General features: G+C 38.4%; 2 protein-coding genes across 4 annotated transcripts in view; one reads left to right on the plus strand and one right to left on the minus strand.

The window, feature by feature from the left end:
• The first annotated feature begins 5,659 nt into the window (after positions 1–5,659).
• On the plus strand, positions 5,660–9,547 carry LOC101467090 (PC-esterase domain-containing protein 1A). Of its 3 annotated transcripts, none has more exons than XM_076881518.1 (7): positions 5,660–5,955; positions 6,230–6,311; positions 7,127–7,206; positions 7,436–7,668; positions 7,880–8,030; positions 8,818–8,893; positions 9,004–9,547. In XM_076881518.1, exons 1-7 carry the CDS (start codon positions 5,953–5,955, stop codon positions 9,138–9,140), a joined length of 762 nt encoding a protein of 253 aa, XP_076737633.1. In that variant the 5' UTR covers positions 5,660–5,952; the 3' UTR covers positions 9,141–9,547. The 3 variants fall into 3 exon arrangements, with proteins under 3 accessions (XP_076737633.1, XP_076737634.1, XP_024656139.2); XM_076881519.1 differs by having other exon boundaries at positions 8,818–8,869; XM_024800371.2 differs by lacking the exons at positions 8,818–8,893; positions 9,004–9,547 and adding an exon at positions 8,623–8,770 and having other exon boundaries at positions 5,662–5,955.
• Positions 9,548–11,727: 2,180 nt separating this feature from the next.
• The window catches only part of LOC143416115 (actin filament-associated protein 1-like), a 39,560-nt gene continuing 36,718 nt past the window's right edge, over positions 11,728–14,569 (minus strand). The window contains exon 16 of the mRNA XM_076881492.1: positions 11,728–13,896. Within this exon, the coding sequence (XP_076737607.1) occupies positions 13,870–13,896 (27 nt within the window). The 3' untranslated portion in view covers positions 11,728–13,869. The remainder of the gene's footprint in view (positions 13,897–14,569) is intronic.

Consider the following 14,569-nt stretch of genomic DNA (forward strand, 5'->3'; position numbering starts at 1 on the left):
CTGAATCCAGCTGACGGTGCTTCGAGAGGTGTAACTGTCAATGAGTTAAATAAGTCTATCTGGTTCACTGGCCCCTCCTTTTTGTGGAAAAATGAACTGCCCACAGCACAACCTGTTGAGCTGGATCTGACCATAGGAGATCCAGAAGTCAGAAAAGTACAGACAATGTTAACTAAAGTCACAGACACTGTAAGTCTTGCTGAATGTCTAAGTAAGTTCTCCTCCTGGTCCAAAGCAATTAAAGCTGTAGCACGTCTCATAAGAAGGGCTAGACACATCAAGTCAAATGCATCAGCTACAGTGAGTGAGCAGAAAAATGCTGAACTTGTGATCATTCGACGTGTACAAAGTCAAGCGTATGAACAGGAAATAAAACAGCTGAAGAAAGGAGAACAGCTCCCACATCATAACAAACTGTTTAAACTGGACATTTTCATGGATACAGATGGTCTCCTCAAGGTGGGAGGGAGACTCCAGCATGCAACGAGTGACACCTTCAAACACCCGATCGTGATCCCAAAAGAACATTGTACAGCCAAACTCATAATATCTCACTGTCATGACAAAGTAAAACACCAAGGAAAGGGATTCACCATAAATGAAATCAGATCCAGTGGCTACTGGATTCCTGGAATGAGTAAAACAGTTGCCTCATTCATCCGACAATGTGTGATCTGCCGCAGACTCCGCAAAGCTCCAGAGGGTCAGAGGATGAGTGACCTACCTCCACATCGCTTAGAGCCCTCTCCTCCCTTCACACACTGTGGCATGGACTGTTTTGGTCCATTTGTGACAACTGAGGGAAGAAAACAACACAAACGGTATGGACTCCTACTTACTTGCTTTTGTTCTCGTGCCATTCACATTGAGTTCTTAGAGGACTTGTCTACTGATGCATTTATTAATGCATTAAGATGTTTCATTTCAATCAGAGGTGCAGTTCGACACATCCAATGTGACCAGGGAACGAACTTTGTTGGTGCTCAGAATGAGTTTAAAGCAGCTTTAAATGAGCTAGACACTCAGAGACTAAATACATACTTGACTGAAAAACAATGTGACTTTGTGATGAACGCACCCCATGCTAGTCATGCAGGGGGAGTGTGGGAACGTCAGATAAAGACTGTCAGAAGTGTGCTGAATACCACTCTGTCACTGGCTCACGACAGACTCAATGATGCTTCATTACGGACGTTATTCTACGAAGCCATGGCTATAGTCAATAGCAGACCCTTGACTATAGATAACTTGAATAACCCCAACAGCCTGGAACCGCTCACGCCCAATCATCTGCTGCACATGAAATCCAATGCACCGTTGCCCCCACCTGGTGCCTTTTCAAATGAGGACCTGTACAGCAAGAAGAGGTGGCGCCGCTTGCAGTTCCTTGCAGAGCAGTTCTGGAGCCGCTGGAGATGAGAATACATTCACAACATCATTTCAAGGCAAAAGTGGCACTCACCAAAGAGGAATCTAAAAGTAGGTGATGTTGTGTTGGAAATGGATGAACTGGCACCCAGAGGGGAATGGAGACTTGCAAGAGTTGTAGAGACTGTCAGTGGAAAAGATGGACTTGTGCGAAGGGTAAAGATCTCACTTGGAGAAAAGAGACTCAATAATAAAGGTCAACGCTCTACTAAACTATCAGTTGTTGAGCGTCCAGTACAAAAACTTGTATTGTTGTTAGAAAGTTCCTAAGGTAACTCCTACATGGGTTATTTTGTTTGGGAAAATTATTCATTTTGGTTCTTATGTAAACCAATTATTCGTAATTTTGGTGGGAGTGTAAATAACCCTGAATGCCTTTCTTTGCACCTTATTTTGGCACTCATTCCTGTTTTCTACTACCAACTTCCTGTCCGTGTGTAGAAGCTTTTATTTTGATGGGACGATTTCCTGTAAAACAGTTTTTGGCGCAGTTTTCAGCAGCAGTCGCGGGAGTTTAGAAAAGTGATGGCTTAACGGAGCCTATGGTGATTTCTTTTGTCATTAGCAGCCCCCTTGATAGAGGCACAAGGTATGGTTATGATGTAAATAAGGAGACGTTTAGATGTTTTTGTGACAGTCGCTACATTTGTTAAATGTTACGTTGAAACGAACTTCATGTTATAAGGTTTACGATTGTAAGAGTGTGGATTATTTTGCTTACACGCTGTTTCTGTGTATACATCCCCAGCTCTTACGGTGAGATTGATGGTTTACTGCCATTAAACCTTCAAAACGTCATCAGTAAAGTGTCATCCTTCATTCGGGGGGGTTCGCTACACACACTATTGAGATCCTGTTTCTCTTTAAACTTTATTCTTATAGTTGCTCCGCGTTTTTCGGCACTTAACTACTCCCTCAGTTTTCAGCCGATTTTCTCCGTTCAAACTCTAAACTGTTCTGCTCTTTCTGCTAATTCCAGCTATATCTTTTGGTGTTTATTGCTATTATACTATTTAAAATATTACACTTTTTTCCTTTAATTTGTCCCATTGAAATGAATGGGAAACTTCCACAATTCTGCTAAAACTTTCTTGTCTTTGAAACTTAACTACTGCCTCATACTTTGACCTAGAAACTCCATTCAAACTTTAAAATGTTCTCAAATGATTGGGCTATTCCTGTGTGATTCAGCTTTTTCATATCTGTTACCGTTTTCATGTAATGACTCTTTAAGTTTTCAGTTGCAACTTTGTGATTTTTCAGAAAATACATGCGTTGCTATGGTTGCTATGCAATTAACTCCCAGTGCACACTCGTCTGTTCTGAATTTTCTCTTCATGTCTGAACAACTCCTTGCTACTCACTCAATTTCCACTCAACTTCCACAAATTATACATCAAAACGTAGGTATTTTTGCTGGCTTTAAGTAGAGCTGGGCGATATAAGATTTTTTCATATCACGATATGTTTTTTTCATTTCAGGCGATAACGATATCTATCACGATATAAGCCAAATAACTATATTTGTAAGATTTAAATGTGCCGTTGCCCACAAGTAAAATGTGAAATAATCAGCAGCTTGTTTTTATTTAAATATTTATTTCCCATAATAAGTTCAACAGGGTAGATGTACTTAAGGAACATGAGACTTTTTCAGATAAATAAAGGCAAATATTGCAAACTACACAAAAGGCAGCCGCTAAAGCGTTTAAGTTTCAAAATAGAACAAACGAAACAGACTAAATTGTCAATTCCACTTAGAAACAAAATATTAATTCTAAAAATAAATCTTAGTTTGTTTTACAGAAGAACAGACAAAACTGACTAACTTTTGTCAATATCAAATAAACTGAGAACTAAAAGGAAATTCTCAATCTCTCCTTGTTGTATAGCTTAGCTTTTCAAACAGTTTTAACAGTTACTTTAGTCTGACAAAAGCCGAATGACGAATTAGCGCTTCCAGTCAGAGACTGAGGCTCCGTCCACACGTACACGGGTATTTTTGAAAACGGGTTTCAACTTTTTCAGCTTTTTTCAGCAGATTTTCTCTTCATGTCCAAACAACTTCTTGCTACTCGCTCAATTTCCACTCAACTTCCACAAATTATACATCAAAACGTAGGTATTTTTGCTGGCTTTCAGGAAATGTCACTATCATTGTTGTGGGAGTTACAGATTTTTTGCAAATCTCCTCAGAGCAACAATAAGTCTCAAAACTCTCCATTGAAAGTCAATGGAGAGTTTATTCAAAATCATCGCTGGATTTCTCTAATGAGAGGCATTTTCAAATTGTCATATCTCCTTAACGAAGCGAAATTAAGACATGAGGCTTGTCCCGATATATCTTCAGACACTCCTGATGCTCACAATTCAAGAATTATTTTCTCACCTATTACCGTTCTGAGATGAGTTAGACTTGTTTGAGGGTAGGAAATTTGTCCCTCGCTCAGATTTCTTCAGATTTCAAACTCTGGAAATGAGGGACTTTTTTCTCTCATCATATCTTTTTGATGGATTTCCACAGAGCCCTGAAAATTTCCATGACTGTTCACCAAAGCCTGCTGTTTCTTACGGTGAAAGAACGATTTTGATGCTCCATATAGATTTAGAGTTACCAAAGGTTGTTTGAGGGCAAGTCAAGGCAGTTTTTGCTTCGCCTCTACTCAGTTACAGTGTATTACAAGTCATATATCTTTAATAATTTATATTTTATCTCTGAATTATGAAGACCTGAAGATTTCCCCCATCTCTTCTGAACAAAACGATGTCTGAATGAACGTTCTAGTCTCTACGGTTAGGAAATTATGGCCATTTGTTCGAGGGGAATCCTGAATGTCAGAAATACACTGAAGAAAACACACCTCTCTCTGTGTCTGTGTGTGTAAGGGCTGACTACAGCAGGTGCAGCTAATTTAACTGACCTACATATACCAAGCCCAGACTCTCAACAGCTCCTGTTCCCTTTACTGTCTGTGTATGTGTGTCTGTGTATCAATATTTCTCCTATGTTTAAGTATTACTCCTCAATCATAGTATTTCTGCTAAAGCAAAGTACTTCTACTACATCTTAGTACTTCTGCTAAATCATAGTATTTCTGCTAAATCATAGTATTTTTGCAAAAATCATGGTATTTGTGCAAAATCATGGTTTTGGGGCCAAATCATAATATTTCTGTTATTTTATAATATATGTGCTGAATATATTATACGTGCCAAATCATAGTATTTACCCCAAATTATAGTATTTATGCCAAATTACAGTATTTCTGCTAAAACGCAGAAATAGTACCTTTTAGCAGGAATTTCTACCAAAAGATAGTACTGCTGCTAAATCAGAGTATTTCTGCTAAACCAGAGTATTCCTGCCAAATCATAGTATTTGTACTGAAACATAGTACTTCTGCCCAATCATAGTATTTGTACTAAATGATAGTACTTGTGCCAAATCATAGTATTTGTGCCAAAGCATCGTATTTGTATGGAGTCATTGTATTTCTTCTAAATCATAGTATTTCAAGCAAATCTCAGTAGTTGTTGTTAAAACGCAGTATTTCGTCACTTGGATGAGTGACAAAACGTTTCTCCAACTGAAAATGTCCAGATGAACAGAATCAACCTTTTGGGATTTACTTACCTGGATGATTAAGCACGCATCAAGACGTTATTTTATTAAAAATTTTAAAATGTTAGCAGCACAAACAAGCATTTTTGCAGCACAAACCAGCACAAACGTTTGACATCAATTTTGTTTGATTCCATTAATATGGGGGGGCTGGTTGACCTCTAGAAATTTTTGTTAATATCTTTAAAATAATAGCGGCACAAACAAAAATTTCTGCAGCACAAACCAGCACAAATGTAGCACAAACGTTTGATACCACTTTTGTTGGATTTGAAGAAGGTGGGGGGGGGGGGGCAACTTCACTCACATAAAACCTTGGGCCAGCTAGTGTTATCACAGTAAAGGCATTGTTTTTGAAGTAGGAAATGGCTTAACAGGCACAAGAAGAGGCGTGGTTGTAATTCCATATGTGCACGTATATTTAAAAAAAAAACAAAAAAACAAAACAATTCATATTGTTAATTTTTAAAAATCTTTTTTTTAAAAGCATCTAATACCTCTCTAATATTAAATTAATTTTTTTAAAAATTTATTAAGTAATTTCTTTTTTATTTTAAAATTAGTGTCGACCCATTAAGGTAGTGCACAGTCGTTAAAAGCACCATTTAATTGGCGACACCTGCAGTTTGGGGGTGTGCTTGAAACTCCGGAGTGAAATATTTGTAATATTTTTTTTTTTTTAAATTCACACCAACTTTAAACTTTTAAAACACTAAGTGGTTGAGGAGGCTGTCGCAACTTCGGGTCTTGAAACTAAAAACTTAGTGGCGCAAGAGCCACTTCAGAGGAAATTTGGCTAACGCTAGCTAAACGCTAGCTAAGCTGGTTGAAAAATAACACCAACACATATAGCATTTACAAGGGGCTGGAATTAGTGGTACAGTTTGCATCTAAACTCAAAAATGGTAAGTGTTTATTACATAAGTGATTTTAAGCCAACAGAAAAATAGCCAGCTATTTTATTTATTTTTTAACCACTGTTGGTCATTAGTAAGCTAATGTTATTGCGAGAAGCTTGGAAGTATGGTAGAGAAACTCTGATGTCCGGTCAATATCTCATCTGGAAAAACTACCTCACCTTTGAGTTTACACATTTAGGCATTTTTAGTGGAAAGTATTTATGACCGCAATTTGAGCCCATAGAAAGACGCAACAGTGTTTGACTTTGTAATTTAACAGCGGGAGATCATGAAGAGTGTGAGCCACCTGCAGGCCAGCCAGCTGCTCCATAACAAGTTCATGGTGGTGTTGGGAGACTCCAGTGAGTAGCTGGCTGACAAAATTAATGAATCGGTATTTACATTATCTTGTGCATTTATACTTAAGGTGTTCTTGTTTGCCCAACGTTGACTGTTTTGTGAATAAACTGTATGTACCGTTCACATCCACTTCATTAGGTTCAGTTTGGTTGTGCTGGAATTGATACCCGTTTACCTTCATAAATAACATAGGCTAGTTCTTCATGACATTTGTTCAAGTTCAAATAATGGCATCAGACACGCAGATTTGTGTGTGGCATCTTTATTATACAAGAGTGTGGTAACCATATCTGTTCACTGTGATCATAGGGATGAACATGGTCAGTAACTACACTCAGGTATGTTGCAGTGTATTTGCAAATATGTGTAATTTAATGGGGCAGCACTAAAATTACCCCAGATGAGTGTTTTGCCACAACCAGGTTAAATTGTTCACCCAATCCAGGATGGATCCATGTTTTCATGTTGTTAACCCTATGAAAACTCAATGTTCTAAGCCCTAAATTCTGACCTTATTCAATGTATCCTGTGCCCCAGTGTCAACTGCTGTCATCAAGACATTTTTATCCAGAAGTCTTGTATATATTTTTCCCTTTCTAAACCATTCTCTGGCTCAAATAGATGGTAGTAATCAAGTTCAGTTTATCAGCAATTTCTAAAATGCTAAAACCAGCCCATTTTCTGCTAAGTGATGAATTAAATATTAAAGTGCACTTGGAAAGGTGTGCCCAATGAAAGGACTACTATCGAATCTGTATAATGTAATGTACTAATCTATGGGGACTACTTCTAATCTATCATTTTATTTCTTCCTCAGTTCAGCGGGCAGTGTACAAGGATCTTGTTCTGCTGGTACAAAAAGAGAAATATCTTTCCTTGAGACAACTGCGGAGCAAGGCAAGGGCTAAAATTTACCAGTTTTATACACTGATACAAAAAAGCGTGCAGGGTGTATAACCATGTGCATGCTACCAGTTAAAACCTCAGCTAACTTATGCAATATAAAGTTTGTAATCATGCCACTGGTGTCATTTAAATTGTAATGTAAAAAAATGGGTGTATTTGAATGACGTGCTTTATATCTGTTCACCTCCTCGTTTGTGTTGTCCTCACACTTCTTCTTTAGGGTGAGATGAGCTTCGAACAGGACTGCCTGGTGGAAGGGGGCTGTCTGGGTCAAATGCACAACGGCACAGAGTACAAGGAAGTTCGACAGTTTCAGTCCGCCCACCATCTGGTCCGTTTTTACTTAGTGACGCGTATCTGTTCTCGCTACATGAAGAGCATCCTGGAGGACTTCCGCCATGGTTTGAAACCAGATGTGGTTTTTGTTAACTCCTGTGTTTGGGATATTTCAAGGTGAGTATATTGCGTAACTATTAATAAGGCTGTTGATTTGATTTCATTAAAGAGATAATGTGAGATGAGTCAGAAGTGAGAGTGATGGAGTTTTTTGTGTGCATCTATCAGTTCAGAAGAATCATAGCACAACGTTTTGTTTTCCCAATTGAATTCCTCCCACTGTAGTGATTTTTGTTCTTCCTGTTTATGTCTGCACTGGGTGTTCTAGATACAGTTGCAGCTGGGTTGATGACTACAAGGAGAACCTTCATAGGTTCTTCGACGAGCTGCGTGAGGCTCTGCCAGAGGAAACGCTGGTTGTGTGGAACCTCACCATGCCCTTAGGAGAGAGGATCAAAGGCGGTTTCCTGGTGCCTGAGGTCCGTTAGCAAGTCCCATTTATATTATGATTTAACACTAATCTGATCGTGTTAAACACATTGCATGTCAAAAGTCTCTTGTCATCTGGGGAAAGCTGATCTAAAAAATTTGCATAAGCCATGTGCCTGTAGTGGATAATGTGATGCCACTGTCCTCTCAGCCAAGTGCTTTTAGAGGCTGAGTAACAGCAGAAATCGAATAGCATTAACATCTGAAACCCCAAGGGTCATTTCTATTTGAAATGACATGCCCAAAATTAATAGTATATTGGATATGTCAGTATTTCTTTGTTTATTCAGAGTTGTAATTGCAATCTTGGTATCAAAATAAAGCTTTTGAGACTTCATCAGAGGTGTAACTATTACAGCAGATGCTACTGTGTCAAAGTGGGGATGCCTAAATTTCTTTTATAAATTTTAATAAATATATTATGGTGCGATCTGTAGTTTTTTTTTGAGTTTTTTTTAAATACTTACTTTATAAATTAAGTATTTAAAAAATTATTAAATTATTAAATTATTTAAAAATTATTTAATTTTTTTTATTTTACCATCTTCTGTTTTGAGCCTTAAAGCCCCTTATTTGCCTCAGATTGAGCACAAGGCACCCCAGTTGCGCTACGATGTGATTGAAGCCAACTTCTACAGTGGAACTCTGGCCGATGTCTATGGGATGGATGTGTTGGACCTCCATTTCCAGTTCAGATTCTCACTGCACCATTGAATGAAGGACAGAGTCCACTGGAACGCAGTTGCTCATCGCAAGATAACTTCTCTTCTGTTACAGCACGCTGCAGAGGCCTGGGGTGTGATATTGCCCTGTCCTGTGACTGTCTATGGTGAAAGGAAGTCAGGAGTCGCACGTACATGCAGGAAAATATTTTGCACTTCTAGGATAAAATGTGGTTTGTTGGTGTCTAAGCTTTCTGCAGGGTTTGAACTTCACCTTTTTTCTCCCCTTTTTTGGGTGTAGATCACACGGAGGTTGCTGAGGAACAGCCAACCTATAACAGTGCCTATTCATCCTATTCATCCTGCTCCAGTTCCACCACCTTCTTCATCACGGTACTACCTGAACGGATAAATATATTTAGAAATACTTTAATTTGAATAATTGATTTTTCGGGGACCAATTTCGAAAGAAGATCAGATATCGTGTTTCCCAAAGTGCAAAGTTGACGCTTTCCGAGTGTGCCCGATCTCGCGTATTCCTAAATTTTAGTCATTGTAATTTTTTAAGGGGCAAGTTGAGGATTTCCACTTGTTTACACTCCAGTGTGTGCGGTGATACCCCTAATTCTGCTTTCAGGGTGTGTCTCCATGTAGTTCAGAAGCGAGAGTTGATACCAAATGCTTGTTGAAATCTAAAGTTTTCGTTTTACTTTTGCCTGAAGTTCGACAGGGAGCAGCTCTGTATGTTTCAATTCCGCTGTAGGGCGCTTTAGTTTGGAAACTGAAAGCATTTTTGTGCAGAGATGGAATGTAACAGCCTTTTCAAAATAAAAACACAAACAAGAGGAGCTCTTTGCTGTATTTACTGTATTTTTCAAAAGCAGGTTTTTATATACATTTTCTTGCTTTGGTCGTGGATGTTTTTTATGCCTAAAAGAAAAAGCAAATACTCCACTGATATGGGTTTAGAATTCAATTGCAGTTTTAGTCTGCAACAGAGATTTAGATTGATCTGAATACACTGTTTGTTTCTTGAAATCTGATCAACAGTTCATGAAAACTTGCCTAACCAGTCCTTCATTGACCTACAGCGTAAACCCAGTGTTAACCATTCCTCGCCGTCAGTCCCCTGACCGTGGTCGGGAGACACGAGGGGAGATGCTTCCTCCAGGGCCGAAGTTTGTCCTCCTTCGGGGTTAACTCCCTTCACTTTTGTGGAGTAGTGAGGCAGACAGAAATCAGCCGAGGCACCGGAGAGTACTGAAGAGATGAGGCTTTAATAACAGTACTGCACACTGCATAGCCTGTAGCCCGTTAGAACGCTGCTCCCGGTCGTCCTCTCTACCCATGACACACTCTCTCACTCTCTTTTCCCTCTTTCGCTCCCCGCGTTTCCTTCACGCGCATGATTGAGTGCTTGAACAAAGGCCATTCAGCCGCGGGCTTTACACTCTTGCCCGACACGGATATATGAAGAATGAAGGAGCTCTCCGGGGAAACGTAGTGCGCCTGTGGACTCAGCTTGACCACCTGTTGAAGGTAGTTTGATACCATGGCTAATTCTAGCATCACCGCATGTAGCCCCGCTGTTCTAAGAAAATATTACCCAGCTGAACTAGCTAGCAACGGTTTTTGTAAGTTAATGTGCTCTTCACGAATAAAGCTTCAAGCAGCTCAGACTATTAGAACCAGCTACACTTACACAATGTGAGATCAGTGCCTGCAACCTACAGCCTAACTCGTGCCTAAAATGCTGTCTGGAAACACATCCTTCCACATGTCACCACATTACTTTATGATACTTAGAGTTAAAAGAACGATGACAGGGCGAAATAACACAATAGCTGTCAATTCTCTCATTCCTTATATTATCTCCAGTCTTAGCAGAGGGCAGTGACACTATTATTCTAACCGGCAAAAGTTTATTCTATTCATCTTATGTACCTTTTTTGGATGAGTGACAAAATGTTTCTCCCACTAAAAAAAGATAAGACTTGATGAACAGAATCAACTTTTTAAGATTTCCTTACCTGGATGATTGAGCATACATCAATACACTTATTGATTTAAGTTCATAAGTGTGTGCAAACATTTCTTGCCTCTTGATTTAAATTTCTGAATGTAAAAAGTGAATGCATTTAAAGCAGGAACTGCACACCTAGCCATCAAAAGGTTGGTGAACTTAGGGTACTCATCCTACTGTAGGGTCCTGTTAAAAAAAATCACACAAGCATCACATCACCTCTGGTTATATTTTGTAAATTACAATCATACACTATACATTCCAGTCATCCACTAATCAGTAAACATCCATCACTACGTTCTCACTATTAAAAAGTACAATTATTTTCTAAATGGATTCATTATTGTCAGTCAGCTACACACAAACTATCTAAATCTTGCTGGGTTTGATGGCTTGAATTAATCAAAAAACAAAAATTGGAAGAAAAAAACTTCCATTTTTGCAAAATATACATTGAGAAAATTTCTGCTTTTGTCTGTGTCAACAAAATTAAAATAATTGTGAACGTACACTGACCATCAAAGAACAACATAAAAGCTTCTTCTGACATGAGAATTGTAGAACCGTGAAATCTACTCTGTCCTGATGAAGCTCTATAGACTAGCTCTACCATACACATGACTAAAGTGAAACTCTACTGACAAATTTAAAGAAAATTTCCAACTCTGACTCTGTCACTAGAAAAGTTCTAACCTCTTACACTTTTAATGCTAGGAATGATGATGGATTCTGAGTATTGGATGTGCATAACCTGTAGAACACTGATTTCTGGAAGTGTTCCTTCCAATGTCTATGAAAAGTTTATATCTAGATCTATCTACAAATTCAGGTTAAAGTTCTAACATTTAAAGAAGAAGCCAGATGTGAATAGGTCTGGAAACACTGCCATTTGCCCTGGGCCAAAGCTCATTTAAAACGATTGGAAAACTGTTCTGTGGTCATTACATTGCATTACATTACATTACTTTTGAAAAGAACCAACAATAAGGCACAAAGTCCGAGGCCGGTTTGTTCGGAGGTTTATTAATTTATGTACAAGTGTGCCTGTCCCCGAGTTGGAGACTGTCTGTGATATAAAACAAGAGAAAATGTATATGGTGCAAAAGAAAAAAAATTCAAAGCCCTCCCGCCCTTCTACAGTACTACATTTACCAAGCTATGTACAGCAGGTTCACATTTACTGACATCAGACATCCTTTTTTGTTGCAGGTCAACACTTGCTGACCACCATCTCTTGTCCCATCTTTAAGCTAACATGCTTGTAAAACCTTCGGGATATCATTCCGGCAGGCAGGAGACAGGAAATATTTACATCACCACGAACCAGTGAGTGTCTGTGTGTTCAATGAGTTCCAAACTGAGTGCATGCTTTCACTACATCTGTCAACACTCCCCATAAAGTAAATTAGCCTTATATACATAGTAGCAAAGCTTAGGCAGTGAAACATCGTCCAAAAACAACAACAACAGAAAAGAAACACCATTATCAGTGTGACACTGATGAATGTATGTGTGTTTAACAGTGTGGAAATCAAACTCACAGTCTTTGATTGAGCAGAACACACAGCAGTGTGAGTTTACAAGTGCCCCCCTTTTAGTCAGTGTAATGTTGAAGGATTTGCAATGTGCCATGAAGACATCTCTGAGCAACACAAGCACACACACACAGAAAGAAGCGCAAGTTCTCCATTAACAATACAACTATTACAAAGCATGGATGATGATGCTCTTAGTGAGGCCTTAATTAGAAACATTTTAATAAACATATAGGCTGTATAATATGTATTTTATTTGGGTCTGTCACCAGTTTGGCCTTTCTTGATAAACTGGTCTAATTTGTCATATTTTCAATTTTAACTTTCACCAGTGAGTGAGAGTCTGGACTGCTGGCAGGTACTCTTAAAAAATGTCACCTGACTGTATGTTGTTCCTAAACTTGTTTACATCATTAATGGTGCCTTCACAGAATGAGCGAGCTTCCCATGCCATGCACACTAATTTCACTTAGTAACATGGTTGGCTATAACAATCTAATCTAACTGTAAGGCATCCTGTTGTTCTTTAAGTGTTACACCTTTCCTGTCTTTTCTGCCCCGCCTACTCTTTATATTAACAATGTTCACATATTTCACCACATATATTAAAAAAAAAAAAAAAAAAATCTTATATGTGAAATCGAATATGTGAATTTAACAGGTTATATTTATATTTGACTCAGCATCTAATCTACTTTCAGTTAGATGGTCAGCTTTCTGTTCATAAACTTCTCTAAACTGGCAGAAAAAGACATCTCTTTGGAAGTTGTCCAGACCACACGTCTGTATTCAGTCATGGTTGTTTTAATGCAAAAAGAAAAGCTGAAACAAACAGAATAAACAAGGAACTTACCAAACCAACACAAACTTACCATTGGATTACCCATAGCAATAAAGTCACAGATATAAAATATGGACATTCATATTAAAACACACTTCAAGTGTGATTCATCATGATCTGTGTGTGAAAACACTTAACACAATTAACAAAATCTTCTGCTAGCCATGAGTCGGTGTTTCTGACAGTTGGGACAATTGTATTTGTACTTCTTCAAACATCAATGAGAGAGGAGCTACATTGTTGCCAGGCTGGTGTGTGTTACAATTATCGTTACTACAACAGAGGCATCATGACTGATGACCAATTATGTTGTGGGAAAATGGAGTGTGAGCAAAGCCACAGACTCTACGAAAATACTTTAAATACGTCAACATAAATAAACACAGGGAAGCTAGTATTTCCTTTAACATTTACAAATAAATACTTGGTTTTGACCTTGGACCTTTTTAACTTCAAATGGCTGGAACACATTTTGAGAGGAAAAATAAAGACAGGTGTTTGCTTGAAAAGATGTCAAAGCGGAAAACACAAGTTGCACAACCAAGTACACTGAACATGCTCAATAGTATAAAAGTTTATGTTGTGGTACTTACCGTATACTCAAACTAGGCATGTGTTTTAGTACATGTGAATGCTATGCATGTATCCTCCTCAGCACACCTTCTGACGGTATGAACAGGTTTTGTTTTTTGTTTTTTAAATAAATATATACACAATTTCAAAAAAAGAGATTGGAGGAAGACTGATGCAAGGGTGTATGTGATGGGTTTATGTGCCGGTCTTCTGTTCCCATTCCTGCAAACAAACACAAAGATTTGGTTTGCATACTTGTACACAGATTGCAAGTATTTGCATTTACTGGGATTCTCTCATTTGTTTACTACCTCAATGCATTTTTCATTGCTAGTCAGTACCAAATCAAATGAGCAACTACATCACACTTGTGTACGTGTTTGTGGAGTACTTAAACTCGCTTGTAGTTCACTGTAGCATGCAGTGAAATACAAACTTTATTAACCATCTTTATTAGCCTCACTGGTTATCTAGTTGGTGGAACTCCTCTGTGGACCTTGACACACACACACACAGCTGTTCTCTGCACTGCAGGAATCCTGAACCATAACGCTGCTGACCCGATCATTCTTATGCAAGTTGTTATGAGCTAACTCACACTGTTTCCACTGCTACCACACAGGTTCAAGACAAATGTAATTAAAATTACATATATTACATATGACTAAAAGAATGGGGATACTAACGTTACATTCATATTTAAATATGTCGATCTTAAGTCGAGGAATGCATCTTTTAGATGTATCAGAGCCTTTCAGAAGGTTCCAAGAAGTTGATTGCTTAAAATACTCAGCCTACTGTTGGAGCCACATCACACAAAACAGGGAAGTCAAAGACAATAAAACCAGATTTCAAAAACAAAAGACCCTGTCCACACCAAACAATGGATCAAACA

The sequence above is a fragment of the Maylandia zebra genome, unplaced genomic scaffold, assembly GCF_041146795.1.
Source record: "Maylandia zebra isolate NMK-2024a unplaced genomic scaffold, Mzebra_GT3a scaffold12, whole genome shotgun sequence".
Classification (NCBI taxonomy): Eukaryota; Metazoa; Chordata; class Actinopteri; order Cichliformes; family Cichlidae; genus Maylandia; species Maylandia zebra.